At 46.2% G+C, this 20,006-nt stretch overlaps 2 protein-coding genes and 1 long non-coding RNA gene across 8 annotated transcripts in view; 2 read left to right on the top strand and 1 right to left on the bottom strand.

Moving 5' to 3' along the window:
- Positions 1–8,457, top strand: part of DCAF12 (DDB1 and CUL4 associated factor 12) — a 20,969-nt gene extending 12,512 nt beyond the window's left edge. For both annotated transcript variants that reach the window (XM_083702794.1, XM_083702793.1), the window contains exons 7-9: positions 725–887; positions 3,465–3,643; positions 4,743–8,457. In XM_083702794.1, the coding sequence (XP_083558920.1) occupies positions 725–887; positions 3,465–3,643; positions 4,743–4,901 (501 nt within the window). In that variant the 3' untranslated portion in view covers positions 4,902–8,457. The remainder of the gene's footprint in view (positions 1–724; positions 888–3,464; positions 3,644–4,742) is intronic.
- On the bottom strand, positions 7,758–19,618 carry LOC310827241. The gene is made up of 2 exons (XR_014556248.1): positions 19,526–19,618; positions 7,758–8,659 (listed from the first exon to the last, which is right to left on the bottom strand). It is a non-coding gene; the product is annotated as an uncharacterized lncRNA (long non-coding RNA).
- UBAP2 (ubiquitin associated protein 2) overlaps positions 19,458–20,006 on the top strand; it is a 78,065-nt gene continuing 77,516 nt past the window's right edge. Inside the window, exon 1 of one of the 5 annotated variants that reach the window (XM_083702630.1) lies at positions 19,458–19,596. The gene's annotated coding sequence lies outside the window, so the exon portion shown is untranslated. The other 4 variants (XM_083702634.1, XM_083702635.1, XM_083702625.1 and 1 more) reach the window with 4 other exon arrangements.

The following is a 20,006-nucleotide window of genomic DNA, read 5'->3' as shown; positions in this document are numbered from 1 at the left end:
TGCTGTAAAGCAGTCTCCGTGTTTCCAGTGACAACTGTTACAGTGGGTGGAGATTTGCAGTCAGTTTTGGACAGAGTTGCACCCCCCATGAAATACCAGGCACATAGTTTGGGGGTTCTCCTGGGCTCGGTGCTGTGTATGGAGGGGCACACAATGACTGTGGCTAGGATGCCTTTTACCAGCTTAGAGTGACAGCTAGAGAGAAAGGAACTTGCCAGGGACACAAGCTCTACTCACAGCAAGGGTAGATCTCTACCATGCATGTTTCGTCAGGTTTCCAATTAGGATGGCTCTAAATTGCCTGCTGGCTTACCGGGGCTTTTAAGAGCTGCTTCAGGTACCCTGCTTACTGGCCCATCACTGAGGTTCAACAGACTAGCAGGTAATGGAGCAGGGCTTTTTCAGTGGTGGACCCATATTTTTGCCATTTTCTCCTGAAAGGTGGGGCATAGGAATATGCCTTAAACCGAGTCAAACCATTGATCCATATAGTCCATTATTGCTTGCAATAATGGCAGTTCTGTAAGGAAGTTTAGCCTGAAAATACACTTCATTTCTCCTATTATTTGTTTGCAAGGCCTGCTAATTCTGGCTGGCAAACATTAAAAAATCTAATCGTTGAATACAAGAAAGTATACTTTCTTGATATTCATTGCATCCTATTGTTCATTGTCCTCTCTACTGCTTCTCATGTGGGTTGTTTTCTGTCTTTATTTCCCCCCAGCTGCTGTCAACAAAGCTACCGTACTGCAGGGAGAATGTGTGTCTGGCCTATGGTCAGGAGTGGTCTGTGTACGCTGTTGGATCTCAGGCACATGTCTCCTTTCTGGACCCAAGGCAGCCTTCCCACAATGTCAAGTCTGTCTGTTCCAGGGAGCGAGGAAGTGGTAAGGATTCTTCGTGAGAAAACCTGAGCACTGGAGCTGCAGCCTTTACACTAGGCAATCTGTTACAGCATTCCTTCACTGGATAATGTTGGCAATGGGATGATGTTGTACATCTTCTATAAGTGGGAAGGAGGAAAACTGGTGCTCCTGCAAGGATCTCCTCTGTGCCAAATAGTACAGAAGTAGTGTGCCCCATGGGTTGTTCTTAATATTCCTTTTAATACAATGTTATATGGTGAGAGCTCTGTTTGCATGGACAACTTGCCGGCTACGACTGCTTTCTTTGCAATTAGTAATTCCAGCATCTCCATTTCTGCCCTTTCCCCCAATAATCAATTCTTTTTTAAATTGTGATCATATCTTCTGAAGTAGTTGCAGTTTCCCATTTCGATGTCCTTTGAAATTCTTGCCTCCAAGTCACTATTGCATCGCTGTGATAGTACAAGAACATCAGTACAGTGGTGCCTCGCAAGACGAAATTAATTCATTCCGCGAGTCTTTTCGTCTTGCGCGGTTTTTCGTCTTGCGAAGCACGGTCAGTCGCAACTGCACCTCTTCAAGCGGTTTTAAGAAAAAAGGAAACAAACTCGCAAGACATTTTCGTCTTGCGAAGCAAGCCCATAGGGAAAATCGTCTTGTGAAGCGACTCGAAAAATGAAAAACCCTTTCGTCTTGCGCGTTTTTCGTCTTGCGAGGCATTCATCTTGCGAGGTACCACTGTACTGCAGTTGTTCTGTTACTCGGACGGATTCTGCACAGTTTTCTAAGCAGTTATATAAACCTCCTAATTCTACTCCAGACTGGATTTATGAGCTTGTCTTGTGAGACACCGTGTCTAAAGGTCTTTTTAAAATGTAGGTCTCTTAACCTACTGGCTCCAGCTTATTAATAAGATATGCCACACTTTTAGAGAAAAAAATCAAATATGGCATGGCATTCATTAAATCTATGTCTTTTCTTGAGCACAACATTAATGTTTTCAAGGATCGAAATTGTTCTGTTTTGTTCCTACATCTTTCCTGGCATCAAAATGAGGCTTGTCCAAAATCCCCGGGTTTTCTCCTCTTTGTTCAGTTATACTTCCCAGAACCTCGCTGATTTTTTTATGATTGCCAAGGCTCTTGCCTTATTTTTAGCCAAATCTTGGGCCTCACTTGATGGCATAGGCCACGTCATCTGGCTGCTCATGTTGGTTGATATACGTTAAGAAGTCAAAGCAGACCTTGCACTGGCTCAGGGCTGTGCGATAATAATTCTTTCCTGTCTGGATTTTTTTAATAACACAGTTTGGTATACTGCGGCATTGAAGTGTAATTCATCATGTTCTTAAACCGCAGCAGCAAGGTTCTGTGACTAGAAGTTCATGCCCAAAATAGTTCAGAGAGTGGGTGCACACGAGAAAAGGTTTCCCATTATCTCCAGGTACCATTTGTGCCTGTCCATGACATTAAATCATTTAACGTTCAGAATTTTGAGACTGGTTTTTGAAGTATCATAAATTTCAAAATCTGTTCTCGTATACTCCCCCCTTCACCGCCCCAGCTAATTGGCATATTGTTTATCTCCTTCATTTATTTTGTAATGTGGAAAGGGGCATTTTTTTGCTACTAATGAGACATAAAGCTCAGCAGTTGCTGACATTCAGGTTCTTGTTAATAAAAGTACATTGGCGTTGACAGACTGGAACAAATCAAGGGGTCTGTGACCTTTTCTCCAACTGTGGGTTTCTCACAAACCTGGCAGGGTGATCACCCTGTTGTCTTTCTCCACCACCTAGTAAGCAGAGGTAATGTAATGGTAAAGGGACCCCTGACCATTAGGTCCAGTCGTGACCGACTGGGGTTGCGCCGCTCATCTCACTTTACTGGCCAAGGCAGCCGGCGTACAGCTTCCGGGTCATGTGGCCAGCATGACTAAGCCGCTTCTGGCGAACCAGAGAAGCGCACGGAAACGTTGTTTACCTTCCTGCCGGGGCAGTACCTATTTATCTACTTGCACTTTGAGCTGCTTTCAGACTTCTAGGTTGGCAAGAGCAGGGACCGAGCAACAGGAGCTCACCCCGTTGCGGGGATTTGAACCGCCAACCTTCTGAGCTGCAAGCCCTAGGCTCAGTGGTTCAACCAACAGCGCCACCCGCGTCCCTTCTAGTAATCAGAGGTAGACTGCTGCTAAAGGTGGGGTTTTCATTTCTAGCTGTTCTGACTAATTGTCCACCCTGACACTGGCATTAATGAGGGAGAGGCAACTCCATCAGGTCCCTTGATGTAAGGAGCCCAACTGCCATCAAGTCAGCTGTCTGTAGAGCTTGGGGCGGGGGGACTAAACAAAATGAAAGGGAAAAAAATACTCTTCCCATTTTTTTTGCTGAGGCCTCATTTCTCTTGTAAAAATTGCAAATTTGTGGAAATGCTGGAGGAAAATCCTCCTGGGCAATATTTTCTCTCTCAAAATGAGTGAAATGCTTTTGAAGATTTTTTTATCTTTTGAAAAAAGGAAGGCAGCATTCTGAAATGATGATGATGATGAAAACAACCATGGGCACAGATCTTGCCATTAATCATCTCCCCTCCACGACAGGTATTCGCTCTGTGAGCTTCTACGAACACATTATCACGGTGGGGACCGGGCAGGGTTCCTTGCTGTTCTATGACATCCGAGCCCAGAGGTTCCTGGACGAGAAGCCGCCGCACAGTTGCTACGGAACAAAATTAGGAGGAAGTGAAATTCTCAAGTTGTCGACTGGCAAAGGTTGGCTGGTGAGTAGTTTGTAGCTTGAACGAGAGGTAGCCTTCCCACAAACATTGCTTTTTAAGGGCTCTTCCGCTGACTGAGGGCTCTGTTTCTGGCAGCGTTGCCAGATACAGGTGAAATAAGTTGTTTGCTCTTTCTAGTGAACGGATATGCCAGGCTGTTAGAAGCTTTTGCTTTTCCTTTCCGTGAGAGTTTGGTCCACAGAGCCGACACAAGAGATTGTGCCACCACCCTCTCCGCATCTTCTCCTGCCACTGCTGCCATCCCTTTCTCTCCCTTCTGGTGGCAGCGGTCTTGATCCTCCTCTCCATCCTGCCTTGGTCTAGGTAGACCTAAGAATGTCCTTCCTCAGGGTGAGGCATTCTGTGCTGCTGCCGTTTAAAGTTGCAGTACAAAGTGTAAAGGCCCTCCTTAGATGGAGAGGGAGGAAGTGAGAAGCCTCGCCTGGTGGGCAGCAGGCCTGTGTGAATTTGCCACCTTCCTGTACCTGCCACCTTAGTCACTTGCCTCATGAAAAAGACTTGCCTCTTAATCAAAAGGGGGTGGGGGTGGCCTTGGTCTAGTATACCTAAAAGAGCGTCTCCACCCCCATCGTTCTGCCCGGACACTGAGGTCCAGCTCCGAGGGCCTTCTGGTGGTTCCCTCGCTGTGAGAAGCCAAGTTACAGGGAACCAGGCAGAGGGCCTTCTCAGTAGTGGCACCCGCCCTGTGGAACACTCTCCCACCAGATGTCAAAGAGAAGAACAACTACCAGAGTTTTAGAAGACATCTGAAGGCAGCCCTGTTTAGGGAAGCTTTTAATGTTTAACAGACTATTGTATTTTAATATTCTGTTGAAAGCTGCCCAGAGTGGCTGGGGAAACCCAGCCAGATGGGCGGGGTATAATTATTATAATTATTATTATTATTATTACTAGGCTGAAAACCAGCTTCAGATTAAATTGGTGGCTCTTATTTTGCTGCTGTTCTCCATCTTGTTAAACAGCTTGGTTTTCCTAGCTGGTCGGCAGCTTCCCAGTTCCCTTTGAGTGCTCCTGCGGATGCGCAGCAGCCAGTTGCGGGGAAAGTCATGACTGACTCAGTTGTTGCCCTTTCCTTTGACAGAATCATGATGAAACCTGGCGGAATTACTTTTCAGACATCAGCTCCTTCCCAAACGCTGTTTACACCCACTGCTACGACTCGTCTGGCACGAAACTCTTTGTGGCAGGAGGTCCCCTTCCGTCTGGACTCCATGGGAATTATGCTGGTCTCTGGAGCTAAGAACAATTTCCAAACAAAGATCTTTCGTGCAAATTAATTCCCCCTCTGGCATTTCTTTTTTAAAACACAAAGGAATTGTGTGACGACTACACTGTTCTCTTCTGGTTTTGATGCAACTTGGGGTCAACCTTTTCTTTTGTTTTCTTTTCGGAAGGGGCGCAGCATCTTCCACCTGTCTCCCAACAGTTTTTGTACATTTTTTGAACAGTTTTAGTTTTGGTTTAATCTCCTTTGATCTTTCTACAACGGGGTTTATAAACCCCTCTTTTTATTGCATTTCTTAAAAATGGCTGGGTCTTTGCCCTGAGCTTAGGCTAACCAAACTTACATGCCCCCTCCTCCCCTTACTTTGCTGTGAGGTAGAAATCCTCCATTAGATCGGCTGCTGCCAAGCTTTCTGTGAAAGCCCAGGGGCTGCGAGTGCGAGTGTGTGTGTGCGTTGGGGTGTATGTACGTACGTGCTGGTACTTTGTCAGTCACATTACCTGGAATAAAAGCTTCTTGTAATTAAAAGGAAAAAAATTAAAAAGTATTTATATAATGAGATACGTTACTACTTTATCCACAGAGCCCAGCTTGCACCTGGCTTCACATTATTTTGAAAAGTACAAGTTTAATGATGCTGTACTGGGTCCAACATGTGACCTGTGTTCTAGGTCTGTCTTGCCTTCTCTTTTCCCCTTTCCTCCTCCCACAGATCCACAGGAAGGATATGAGTGTATAGATGGTTGCAGGGCGAAATTCGTGGTCCATGAGAGCTCTGTGAAAGAGGTGGTGGAGGAAGAAATGGCCAGTTTTCACAGTCCACCTGTGTTAGATTTTTAGTTCTGCTGGGTGAACTGCTTTCTGAGACTGGCCCCATAGATCTGCCAAATAACTACCCCAAATGGCCTCCAGCGTTGAAAATTGTGTGTGGCCCAGCTCATTAAAGCCACTGAAACGTCTTTTAGCACTGCAGGCAGGGATAGTGACTAAAAACGTAAACCCTACATAGCTCTGTTTGACATGGAGTGGCAATGTCTGCCTTGTGTTGGGTTTATTAGCAAGGCAATCCAAGATCCCACAAGAAAGCAGCACGAGCCATAGGCTGGTCTTCTGGACTTACTGCACACGAGCGGAGACTTTTTGCCCGTGCCTGGCCTTTGGGGCTTTCTTGATGGAAGTCCCACAGGGACCCATGTGGCTGTTCTGCCGCTGACCCGGGTGCAGCTGCTCTCTGTAATTCGTAACCCCTCTAAATTGGACCATCCAAGAAAATGCACTTGCAGCACGGCGTTTGTTGCTATGGCAAAATGCTTGGGTTTGCTTTCTCTCTGCCAAGACAAGAAACAACACCGCAAGACAAAATCGGAGCTTTAAGCCCTTTTTCTTCTTCTCAGCTGGAGTTCAGTTTTGCTGCCCAGTTTGCCAAAGGATGCTGCTGCTGCTGCTGTGCCACAAAGAAACTGCACTTGTGGGGCTGGAAATAAGTAGCGAGCTGAAGAAATCCACGTCTTAGGCGAGACTGGCTGAAGCGTCCCTCTGTGTGGTTTAATACTCTGGCCTGGCATTCTTCCAAGCAGCTTCTGTGGGTTCTGGATAATGTTAGCCCATGTCTGCACTGGGCATGGTGCAGAGCTTTCTGCCTCTCCTATTGTAGCGAAGGAGCGGGAGTATTGGCCTTTGGCTGTGGTTATCCATTGTGTCTTCGGTTTCTTTGTTATGGAGGCCTGTGTGGAACACAGACTCATGCAGAAGAAGGAGCTGTGCTGCTCTGAGCATTGAAGGAAGCCCTTTCTCTGGATGGCATAGTCTGAAAGTAAGCCTGTTTTTACCCCTGGGGTTGGGCAAAGAGGTGGATGAAATATGCCTCCAATTTCTAATTCATATGATGGGTTTTGGCTGTCAGAAGTCAGATCTAAAGAGAGCCACTGCCATGATACTTTTTTGGCGAGGGGCAGCAGCTGGCACTAAGTTGCGGCTTTAATACTGTGCAAGCTTAAAGGGTTCCTTGTGAATGCAACTGTGCCCCTGGGCTTTGGTCTGGAGCCTGAAGAAAGCATATTTCATGGTAACATTAGCTTCTCTCATTCCACTTACGATCTGAGATTATTTCCTACAAAAGGGGGAGAGAACTTCTAAAAGCACCTGTGGTGTCAAATGTTGGGATCCTTGTTAAGTCTTTATTTCATCTTCCATCTTACGATTGAGAAAAGCGGAGGCTGCAAGAAGAGCTTATACCTCCAGACACTGAGGCTGCATCATGTATTCCAGGGCAGCCATTTTAAAAAGCGATGTTTTTGATCCGTTTTGTATTTGTTTTGTGGTTCTCTTTCGCAGGCTATCTTGAAAACCTAGATTAATAAAATTTAAGAAAAGCAAAAAACCACAGTGAGCCAGACACACGATGTGATGCCTGTCAGCTCCAGCTCCTGGATCTGCGTACCTTCGTCATAAACATAGTCATAAACATGGTAGAGTTTTACATGTGTACATGTAAACACTCTCTATAGGCACATGGCTGCAAGGGCCTTTTTCATGCATTTATGAGGGTTTGTCGGATAACTGCCCCCCTTCCCCGAATAAAACAGTTCCCAAAAAATCATTTCCACTCTTAAGTGCCTGGACACACAGGAAACACTGAGGGCTGTTTCACAGATCATGTGTCGCAAAGAAGGGCCTGCTAACGAAACATGGGTTAGCCAGGGTTGGACCCCCAGCTAACAGCTATATGATATATCAGTTTGCAAAGGGTCTGTGCCATTTGTATGGCATGTTTTTAACTTTCTGCTTCCAACATCTTAGACATAGGGTTGGGTCCAGTGGCGGCGCTCAATTGGTGGTAAAACATCTATCAGTGGAACGGAGTGAAGCAGGGTTTGGGGTTTTTTTGTAATTCCCCTTTCTACCCTACAGCTACTCTACACCTATTAAATCTGCTGCACAGCAGTCAGGGCTCCTCTAGAGCAGATTTGGGGGGCCCCCGCCCCTAAATTCCACTGATGGATACCTGAGTGTCAGGTAAGCTACACTGTTAGATACATACCCTGGGAAAATTGTGAGTCCGCTCTTAAGTCAAACCAAGTGGCGTGTTTCTGAGACATAATCCCAGCAGCTTTGGAGACTGTAGTGTCCTTCCCAGCCTTTCACAAAGAATTCCGTTTCCTTCCATTCCCTTGAAGTAAAATGAATGTCGTCATCTGGGTGCTGGATCTTAAACCTCCTTAAACTTGTACTTTTAAAAACGGGCCTGTGCACCTGGTCAACTCTTGCTCATAGCCTCCCACAGTCTCAGGGTTATATGTCACTACAATTTTCATCCAAATGACAGCTCACAGGACCAATCAGAGGTTAACGTGCCTTTCTCCTACGGTACCTTGATCTTTGCAAAGCTGCCTACAACAGGATTTGCTGTTTGTCACAGTCTTTCATCTGGATATTGTTTTGTCTCTTTTTCTAAAATATACATATATATATAATGATAATGAAATGTTCTAAGCTGCAACCAACCTGTTCAGTGAATTGTAACTTTTTTAATTTGATGTTCAAGAGTGGTGTATAAAATCAAATGTGTGGATTTGTCTGAAGTGCGAGTTTTTCCGCTGCCACGCTTAACTTGTTGAGGGGACGGTGGTGCACCGCTTTATTTCCGGATGGTGGTTTGCAAACTGCACTGCTTGGCTCCAAATAGATGCTTATTCAATCCAAACAGATGGTTTATTAGGCAGATAGTCTAAAGCAAAGTCTTTATTATTTCCTCAAAAGCTTTCTCGGTACATCTGTGATGGGGACACACACACACACACACAGAGAGAGAGAGAGAGAGAGAGAGAGAGAGAGAGAGAGAGATTTGCAGAGTTTTCAGAAGCTTCTGGATAAACCTGACTTTGAACTCACACGCAAGTTTGAGAGAGAGGTAACATCACAGTTACAAAAAAGAGAATAGCCTTTGACAATGTATAATTTGGAAACTCTGTATTTGAAATTGCATGCAGTTTGCATTTTTAATCCTCTTGGAGGCCTGTGGACTGCATGAAGAACCAATGCTATGGGATGCTCAGAAAACAACTTGGAAGTGTTGCTGTAATAAAGCAGGGAGTGGAGTGGGGTGGGGTAAACTAATGACTAATAAAGCCAGAATTGCTTCTGCTGCCTTCTATGTTTGAAAGCACGATATGCCCCATATCAGGCAGTCTTTGTTTTCCAGGATCACGTTAAACTGGCTGTTTGGTGCTTTCCAAAGTAAGGGCTGTAGCTCAGTGATAAAACACATGTGATGCATGCAGGAGTCCCCAAGTTCAATCCCTGATATATCTCCAGGTGTGGTTGGAGAAGATTTTGCTGTCTGAGGCCCTGGAGAGCTGCAATCGCTGCAGTCAATCTCTGGACAATTCTGAGCTAAAGAGAGCAATGGTCTAACTAGGTGGCTTCCTGTGTTTGCATGTGACAGAAACATAGGTTCCTGGAGTGGATAACTTGTATGTAAAAGGTAAAGGGACCCCTGACCATTAGGTCCAGTCGTGACCGACTCTGGGGTTGCGGCGCTCATCTCGATTTATTGGCCAAGGCAGCCGGTGTACAGCTTCCAGGTCATGTGGCCAGCATGACTAAGCCGCTTCTGGCGAACCAGAGCAGTGCACGGAAACACCGTTTACCTTCCCGCCAGAGTGGTACCTATTTATCTACTTGCACTTTGACGTGCTTTCAAACTGCTAGGTTGGCAGGAGCAGGGACCGAGCAACAGGAGTTCACCCTGTCACGGGGATTCGAACCGCCAACCTTCTAATCGGCAAGTCCTAGGCTCTGGTTTAACCCACAGCGCCACCCGCGTCCCCTAACTTGTATGTAGAGGTGGTCAAAACTAAGCATGGCTTTTACACTGCTGGAACAGCTGCTTCTTACTATTAAAATCTGCATACCACCCTGTACCTATAGATGTCAGGGCAGTTCACAACATAAAATTACAATATAAAAAACACATAAAACATAATAAAAATAAAACAAAGACAACCCAATAAGAAGTTTGCACCTGCCTGGGACATGTGATATAATTATTATTATTATTATTTTATTTTATACCCCGCCCATCTGGCTGGGCTTCCCCAGCCACTCTGGGTGGCTTCCAACAAAATATTAAAATACAATAATGCATCAAACGCTTCCCTAAACAGGGCTGCCTTCAGATGTCTTCTAAAAGTATGGTAGTTGTTCTTCTCTTTGACATCTGGTGGGAGGGCATTCCACAAGGCGGGTGCCACTACCGAGAAGGCCCTCTGCCTGGTTCCCTGTAACTTCTCGCAGTGAGGGAACCGCCAGAAGGCCCTCAGTGCTGGACCTCAGTGTCCGGGTATAACGATGGGGGTGGAGACGCTCCTTCAGGTACAGTGGACCGAGGCCATTTAGGGCTTTAAAAGTCAGCACCAACACTTTGAATTGTGCTCAGGAACGTAATGGAAGCCAATGTAGGTTTTTCAAGACCAGTGTTATGTGGTCTCGGCGGCCGCTCCCAGTCACCAGTCTAGCTGCCATATTCTGGATTAGTTGTAGTTTCCGAGTCACCTTCAAAGTTAGCCCCATGTAGAGCACATTGCGGTAGTCCAAGTGGGAGATAACCAGATCATGCACCACTCTGGCGAGGCAGTCCGTCCAAATGGTCATTAACTTGCATCTAGACTTATTAAATAAGGGACGCGGGTGGCGCTGTGGGTTAAACCACAGAGCCTAGGACTTGCCGATCAGAAGGTTGGCAGTTCAAATCCCCGCGACAGGGTGAGCTCCTGTTGCTCGGTCCCTGCTCCTGCCAACCTAGCAGTTTGAAAGCACGTCAAAGTGCAAGTAGATAAATAGGTACCACTCTGGCGGGAAGGTAAACGGTGCTTCCGTGTGCTGCTCTGGTTCGCCAGAAACAGCTTGGTCATGCTGGCCACATGACCCGGAAGCTGTACGCCGGCTCCCTCGGCCAGTAAAGCGAGATGAGCGCCGCAACCCCAGAGTCGGCCACGACTGGACCTAATGGCCAGGGGTCCCTTTACCTTTTAGACTTATTAAATAGGCCTTAGACATAGCCACCTAGTTTCTCACAAGTGCATTGACTTGCCGAAGGAGAGCATAGCCTGCTGGGCATGGGTGGTGCTATCTACGTGGACAGAGAAATGCTGTTCTCCGTTTCATCTATCATCCTCTGTGCCTTCAATCTTTCAGGCTCAGGATGACAAGCCATTATTATTATTTTTAATGTGGGGGTTCTGTCCCACCCCTTTTTATCCATCTCTGTCTTGGGTGGCTCAACTGCACACCAATGTGTCCAACTTGTTTTCTTCTGCCCCAGAGGAGAGGACCCAAACAAATGGATTCAGATTACAAGTAGAGTCCAACTTAAACATGGAAGAAATTTCTGATGGCAAGAGCTCTCCAACAGTGGAAAGGAACTCCCTCTGAAGATGTTTGATTCCCCCCTCATTGGAGGTTTTTAAACAGGCTAGATGGCTGTCTGTCAGGGATTCTTTAGCTGTGATTCCTGCATTGCAGTGGGCTGGACTAGAGGATGCTTGGGGACCCTTACAACAATTCTATGATCACATGATCTTGCATTCCTTGTGATTTTACACAGTGCCTTGCAGTGCATCTTGAATCACAGTGTTCCCTTCACACCTGAGGAGTAATAATAATAATAATAATAATAATAATATTTTTTTATTTATATCCCACCCTCCCCAGCCAAAGCCAGGCTCAGAGCGGCTAACAACAGTAAAAGTACAGTGGTGCCTCGCAAGACGAAAAGAATCCGTTCCGCGAGTCTCTTCGTCTTGCTGTTTTTTCGTCTTGCGAAGCAACCCTATTAGCGGCTTAGTGGATTAGCACTATTAGCAGCTTAGCGGCTATTAGCGGCTAAGCGGCTAATAGCGGCTTAGAAAAGGGGGGGGGAGCAAAAAAAATCGCAAGACTCGCAAGACGTTTTCGTCTTGCGAAGCAAGCCCATAGAGAAATTCGTCTTGCGAAGCACCTTGAAAAACGGAAAACCCTTTCGTCTAGCGGGTTTTTCGTCTTGCGAGGCATTCGTCTTGTGGGGCACCACTGTAACACAATGCACATAAAATCACAATCAGTTAATTAAAATACATTCTAAAATCAATTCATTCTTAAATCAATTCAGAATCAAATTAATGGCAACCATTGGGCTAGAGTTCTAGGAGGAGTACCAAAGGAGGGGTCAGACTGTGCCTTGGCCAAAGGCCTGGCGGAACAGCTCTGTCTTGCAGGCCCTGCGGAAAGATGTCAAGTCCCTCAGGGCCCTAGTCTCTTGTGACAGAGCGTTCCACCAGATCAGGGCCATGGCCGAAAAAGCCCTGGCTCTGGTTGAGGCCAGCCTAACCTCCCTGTGGCCCGGGACCTCCAAGATGTTTTTATATGAAGACCGTAAGGTCCTTCATGGGACATACCAGGAGAGGCGGTCCCATAGGTACGAGGGTCCTAGGCCATATAGGGCTTTAAAGGTTAAAACCAGCACCTTAAACCTGACCCTGTACTCCACCGGGAGCCAGTGCAGCTGGTATAGCACCGGGTGAATGTGATCCCATAAGGAGTCTCGCCGCACCATTCTGCACCTGCTGGAGTTTTTGGGTCAGTCTCAAGGGTAGCTCCACGTAGAGCGAGATAATCCAGTCTGGAAGTGACCATCGTGTGGATCACAGTGGCTAGGTTAGGGCGAGAGAGGAAAGGAGCCAACTGCTTAGCTTGGCGGAGATGGAAAAATGCCGCCTTTGTTATAGCTGCAATCTGCGCCTCCGTGGAGAGGGAGGTGTTGAAGTTTACACCCAAACTCTTAATGGATGGTGCTGGCACTAACTGCACCCCCACAAGAGTTGGAAGTTGCCCCTCCCCAGTCCCATATCGCCCCAACCCAGCCAAAGGGTACAATAAACTGCAATGGGATTGTGCCCTTTTTGTGAATGAATTCTATTACATTGGGATGGCTAGCCTGTGGGCTTCTGGATGACGTTGGGCTATAACTCCCATCAACCTCACCAGCATAGCAGGAATGATGGGAGTTGTAATGCAGCAACCTCTAGAGCAGTCTTCCTCCAACTCAGCCCTCCAGATGTTTTGAGACTACAGTTTCCATCATCACTGACCACTGGTCCTGCTAGCTAGGGGTCATGGGAGTTGAAGGCCAAAAACATCTGGAGGGCCAATTTTGAGTAAGCCTGCTCTAGAAGTACTCAGGCTGGCCACCCTTGCATAGCATGGGCAACATGGTCCTATTGTGTTGACTTGCTGCCTCTGTCAGTATTGCGCAAGCTGTTGTGCTTAGCTGTGATTTCTGCATTGTAGGGCATTGAGTCCCATCCAACTGTATGACTTTATGATTATGTTGTGGTTTTAGGAGGAGCTCTGAATGTGTCTGCAATACAGTACCCCATAGCGCCTTCTGCTTTCCTTCCTTGCACCCTGAATTTAGTTTGGATACAACTTTGGGTTGGTTCACTTCTAGACAGCTTTGCACATTTCCATGGGTACAGCCGCCATGCTTCCTAGAGGCTTTCTAAGGGCATGTTTGCTCAAAAAACACATTTTGTCCACTCCCAGTTGCACATGCTACTACCCCCCAAAAGTCAACCTAATCCTTTCTACCGTGGCTTGCTCTATAGCAGCCTTTCTCAACCTTGGCTCCCCAGCTGTTGTTGGACTACAACTCCCATCATCCCTGACTGCTGGTCTTGATAGTTAGGGATGATGGAAGTTGTAGTCCAACAACATCTGGGGATGGAAGGTCGAGAAAGGCTGCTCTATAGAGGTCATTGTTCTCAAGTGCAGTTTGTTTTTTGTTTCTCTCCCTACTCACCTCTCCCTTGAGTAACTGAAGTAGTGTGAACTGAAATCTAGTGAGGGGAAACATTTCTGCATCTTAGTATGGGTAGCTCAATAAAGTGTATTTGCACAGTGATCCCAAGTGCTTTTTTTCACCCCTGTTTCTCTATGAGCTTCCCAAGAAGCATGCTGCAATACAGTATAGCATCGAATTATTATTGTATGCTCTTAAAAAAAAGAAACACAATAAAATAAACTGCAGCAGTGCAGAATAAAACCCAGTGTAAAATAAAACCTGCACGTTAAAAAACCTGGGTGGCCTTGGCAAAAAAAATTAATATGAGTTTTTCATCTGAGAAAGTTGGTGCCTGACAAACCTTTTTTTTTGGGGGGGGGTGTGCAAATTTCAGAAGCAGGGCACCAGAATGAAGAAGGCCTGGTCTGCAGTTTACTGCCTGCCTTTTGTCAAATAGCAGAGAGGCCTAAAACCAGGTCTGCAGAGGCTGGTCTAAGCATCTAGGCAGGCTCGAGTGCTAAAATGCAGACCTTCAACCTGTGCCGTTTTTCTTGGCTGTGCGCATAAAGGTCACGCTTCTTGGATTATGGCCTGTTGTGCAAATGTAAAAGGCACAGAGCTTTTGCTGGGCAAAAAGGGGTCAGCTCTATATGGAAGAGGCTGAGATCCACTTCTCTCTCTCCTAGGCTGCTAAAACCCAGCATTCACACTGGGTTGGGCAGGTGGCTCCTTCGTACCAGCAAGAAGCGAAGCGATGACTCACTTTGGCACCAGTGTGGGCAGGCAACTGTCTGCTTCTGCTGATGAGCGAAGGTGCACATGGAGTTCCTTACCTTTGCTTGGCAGGCTGCTGCCCACACAGCATACAAACAGAGAGGGTGGCTTCAGGCATGACAATCCTATGCAGCCAGTCAAACCCATGCTTGCTTGCTGCAGCTACACATGGCATCTGAAAAGGATTTTGCAAAGGGATGTGGCTGTCAGGAGTTCAGCCTACTCTCGAGTAGGACCCTGGCAGAGACACATGCCCGACTGGCATGTTCCCTCCCTCCTGAACGATCGTTTGGGAGCTTCATAAGCTTTCTTCAGCCCGAACATCACAGTGACCGATGCCAACAGACATCGGCACATTTAGAGATCCGCAGAGTTTGTACACCTTGCGTGACAGACCTCAGCAACTCAGCATTTTGGCTAATCTACTATATTTACAGATAAACACACACGGAGCACTGCAACATGGCTCCCTCACTTTCTAGCATCAGACAGCAAAGAGAAAAAGAACAAAAGACAATAGTCCCACTTCACAGAACACAGTAACACAAACATCCTCTCTCCGTCACTTCCCACTCTGGAGTCGAAACACACACCGTCATGTGATAGACAAAAATCCCATGACTGCAATTGTAGATCAGGAATTCTAACAGTGGCCGAGGCTGAAGGGGAAGATTCTTTAGAATTCCAGTTGTAGGATCATAGTCCAAATGGGCTAAATAAGTTGTGTTAGGCCTGTAATAATATCATTTCCCGATTGCTCAGCTATCGCTCAGCATAATCCTCTTTGTAGCATTAAGGAAAATACGAGTTGGACTTACAAGAAAGCATCACAATGTATCCCTAACATGAAGCTGTCGGCAGCTCCTCCCAGATTCTGTTTTACTCATGAAACTTCTCTGAGGAAGGAAAGGTTGATGTGCTGGTGTTTGGAGTAAAAAAAACAACTCAGCAGAAGTTGGATTTATTAGTGAACCCCTGTTGGGATTTGCAATGTCACATTCAAACTGTGCCTCTCTAGTATCAGCCCAAAGGCATCTGAAACTGCTGCCAGTTTTGCTCCACAAAAGTACCAGGTCTAGGCCTCTCCGAGAAACCCTATGCATATGCATATACAAATCTATGCATCACATTTGCTATGTCAAACAGTTTAAAAAATGACTTTTGTTAACACTGCACTCTTCCTCCCAATACCTGGAGCACACCCAAAATCAGTTTCATAACCACCTCTGGTTGCGAACGGGATCCATTCCGGAGACCCGTTCGCAACTTGAAAAGAACGCAACCCGTGTCTACAGGTCCAGGTCGCGATTCGCTGCTTCTGCGCATGCACGTGACGTCATTTTGAGTGTCTGCGCATGCGCGAGCGGCGAAACCCAGAAGTAACCCTTTCTGGTACTTCCGGATCGCCGCAGGATGCAACCTGAAAACGCTCAACCTGACGAAAATGCAACACGAAGTATGACTGTAATTAAAATTCACAGGGCAGTCTAATTATTGTTTTTAAAAGTAAATGGCACTCCTCAAAAAAAGGAATAAAATAATTGATATGCTGCCAGTTTGCTGTTCCATCACCCATACATGACTCAACTTTTAGCATAAACTGGCCACCTAACTGTCTTTTGTAGAAGTCTTGCGCAAAATTTGGCCTGTGTAGAATTCCTCCCTGCTCCAAAGTTCTTAGGGAATCAAGGAGCTATAGGGCCTTTGTCCTGGGAAAGGGGCAGCCCTGATTCACCTTTTCCAGGAGGTTATGATGCTGCGACGTGGACAAGTGACTCCCACCAGCATGATGAAGCACTCTCCTCTTCAGCTTCTATCTTTGTTGCTGGGTGCCGCTTGCCAACAAGCCATCTTCATTAGAAGGGGGATGCCAAGTCACGATTAGAAGATGCTAATAATAGTCATTAGCACTGTGCAGATTAAGAGAGCACAGGCACTTGTTTGTGGCAAAGCGTGGCAAAACGGCTCTGAGACCTGCAATTATTCCCCCTCCCTGGTACAGAGACAATGCAAACGAACAAAGCCCAGCTCGTTTAGGCCTGTGTCTCGATCAGCTTGGGTCTCTTTTGCACACCGCGCAGCAAAAGAACAGGGCTTGCCATGGCGTGTACAGAGTAGAGAGACACAAGACCCATAGCTTGGTAATGGAGAATGTATGTGCTTTGAAAGCAGAAACGCCGGATCTCACCTAACCAAACCCATCTGCAGAAGTGATATGCAAGGACTTCTGCTGGTGCAATGGGGTTTTCTCATCTCTACTCACTCAGTGACCTCTTAAATTGGCTCTGGAGGGTGTGGTGGGCAGCCCCTGAACACTGCACATGCGGAAGGGGTGGGGTGTTCTTTTTTGTAATATAAATTTATTAAAGGTAAAGGTAAAGGTACCCCTGCCCGTAGGGGCCAGTCGTATCCAACTCTAGGGTTGTGCGCCCATCTCACTTAAGAGGCCGGTGGCCAGCGCTGTCCAGAGACACTTTCGGGTCACGTGGCCAGCGTGACGAAGCTGCTCTGGCGAACCAGCACCAGCACAGCACACGGAAACGCCGTTTACCTTCCCGCTAGAAAGCGGTACCTATTTATCTACTTGCACTTAGGGGTGCTTTCGAACTGCTAGGTGGGCAGGAGCTGGGACCGAACGACGGGAGCTCACCCCACCGCGGGGATTCAAACCGCTGACCATGCGATCGGCAAGCCCTAGGCGCTGAGGTTTTACCCACAGCGCCACCCGCGTATTAGATTTTTAAAAAACATATTTTCTGTCTTTTTCTACTTTGTAACACTTCTAATATTTCTCCTTACAAAACTTCTTGTAGTCCTACTAGCATAATTTGTTGATTACAGTTGCCCTTAAAATAATTCATATACTTCTTCCAATACTCTGTAAATCACTGGTCCCGCAGGTTTCGAATCCTTCCTGTCATTTTGTCCAATTCTACATAGTCCATTAATTTCGTCTGCCATTCTTCTTTCATCGGAATTTCTTCTTGTTTCCATTTCTGGGCTAACAGTACTCTTGCCGCAGTTGTTGCATATAAAAACAATTTAACATCTTGCCTATTAATGTCCTGACCTATAACACCAAGTAAAAATACTTCTGGTTTTTTTTTAAAAAATGTATATTTCAACATCTTTTTCATCTCATTATATATCATTTCCCAGAAGTTCTTTACTTTTTTACATTCAGGGGTGGGGTGTTCTACCTGGCAAGTGGATACGCTTGCGCAGACGGAACATTTGTAATAGAGTGATGCTGAATTCCACCTCATGGTCTCTGGTTCAAGCCCTGATGTCTCCAGGTAGTGTTGATGCTGAGCTAGGTAGATCAGCAGTCTGACTTGTGAGGCAGCTTCTTGCGGTCCATAGCCAATCACGGTTCCCTGCAAAATGCATCAGTGACATATGCGTTTGCAAGTATACCATTGTGCTCACGTTCATTTGAATAATGCTCACACTTATTTTATACTGGCCTGAAATGCACTGTAGAAGGGAGAAGCTTAGAAATAATTAAAATTAATAATCACTTCATTCCCCTCTCCCGTATAGGCTTATAAAAAAAATTATTTTTGAATTTATCAGAAAGGTTTTATGCTTCTTTTCGTTTACAGAAAGAAATGCCAAAGCAGTTCACACAATACATACCAAAAAGAGAGAGAGAGAATGCATAAAGCTAATGATATCCAATGCTAGGCATTGATTTCAATGGATCTAATTGGGGTGTGACTTAGCTGTTACCCAGTCAATAAAAAGATCAAAACAACTAAGGACTGCTTTGCGTTACCTTATATTATATTTCCAGTTACAGATAGGTAGCCGTGTTGGTCTGCCATAGTCAAAACAAAAAAAATTCCTTCCAGTAGCACCTTAAAGACCAACTAAGTCAGTTCTTGGTATGAGCTTTCGTGTGCATGCACACTTCTTCAGATACACTGAAACAGAAGTTTCCAGACCATTCTATATAGTGAGAAGGTGGGGAGGGGTATTACTACATCAGGAATCACAAGACAGAGAAACCAGTAGGAGAACACTTCAATCTCCCAGGACATTCTATACAAGATCTCAAAGTAGCTGTTTTACTACAAAGGAATTTCAGAAATAGACTGGAAAGAGAAGCTGCTGAATTACAACTTATCACCAAACTTAAAACCATGGAGAAACCTGGTCTGAACAAAGACATTGGATTCTTATCTCATTATACATGACAAAGCCATTTTTCACCTTTTCACCCCTTGCTTCTCCCTGTAAGACCTATTGCAGTTGTAGTCAACAGGCTCATCACAGCTATCTGCCAATCACCCATTCCCACCCGCCTTCTGAGTAATACCCCTCCCCACCTTCTCACTATATAGAAGGGTCTGGAAACTTCTGTTTCAGTGTATCTGAAGAAGTGTGCATGCACACGAAAGCTCATACCAAGAACTGACTTAGTTGGTCTTTAAGGTGCTACTGGAAGGAATTTTTTTTGTTCTTATATTATATGTTTATATTAGGCTACATTTATATAACAAGTTCATATTGCATAAAGCTAATAATAATAATAAGTTTTTTATTTATACCCCGCCCTCCCCAGCCAAGGCCAGGCTCAGGGCAGTTAACAAGCAATAATAAAAACAAGTTGAATGAATACAACTTAAAAACAAGATTAAAATACAACATTAAAATATTGAAACATTAAAATATTAAAATGCAGCCTCATCACAGGAGGAGAAAGGAAAAAGAAAAAAGAAATATCTGCATAATATAATATAATATAATATAATATAATATAATATAATATATAATATAATATAATATAATATAATATATAATATAATATAATATAATATAATATAATATAATATGGAACAGCAACAAACTTCGCTGCTTGCCTCTTTAAGGACTTTTAGGTATTCCACAGCAAATATAACCCACGGCGGGGCCGGCAACGTCACCCTTTCATCTCCGACACGCCCCCTCCCAGGCCGCGCCCCCTCTCATGGTGACGTATGAGGCCCGCAGCGACTACGCCACACGCGCACTCTCTCTCTCTCTCTCTCCTTCTCCTTCTAACCGTAATTGAAGTGCCGCTGGAGGTCACGTGCGAGCGGACGTAGCCCGGCTCCTCCTCCATCTCCTCCGGAGGTAAGAGTCACGTGGGGGCAGGCGAGCGGCGGCAGAAAAGAAGCTTCTTACGAGAGCGTTTCTTTCTCGCCACCCCCCCGGATCACGTGGGAGGGAATGAGCCGGCGTGATTGGCGGGAGACGGCGTCGTGCGTGCATGCGTGCGTGAGAAGGGGAAGCGGCGCGAGGCTGCCGCCCGCCGTACGGCGCATGCGCGGGAGGACGGCGAGAGCGCGCGCGCGCGCGCCTGCAGCCGCGTCACGTGCTGAGGGCGGGGCTGTGCAGGCCGCAAGGGAGAGACAGAGAGAGCGGGCGCGCGCGCGGGAACGCGGGGGCGAGGCGAGGGGAGGGCAGAGGCGAGGAGTCACGTGACAGTGGTGGGCGCCGCTGCCGCCGCTGCCGCCGCCGCCGCTTTGTGAGCACATTGGCAG

The sequence above is a fragment of the Podarcis gaigeae genome (assembly GCF_964106915.1).
Source record: "Podarcis gaigeae genome assembly, chromosome: 11".
NCBI lineage: Eukaryota > Metazoa > Chordata > Lepidosauria > Squamata > Lacertidae > Podarcis > Podarcis gaigeae.
The sequence above is the reverse complement of the archived record's forward strand: the minus strand, read 5'-3'. Positions and strand labels throughout refer to the sequence as shown.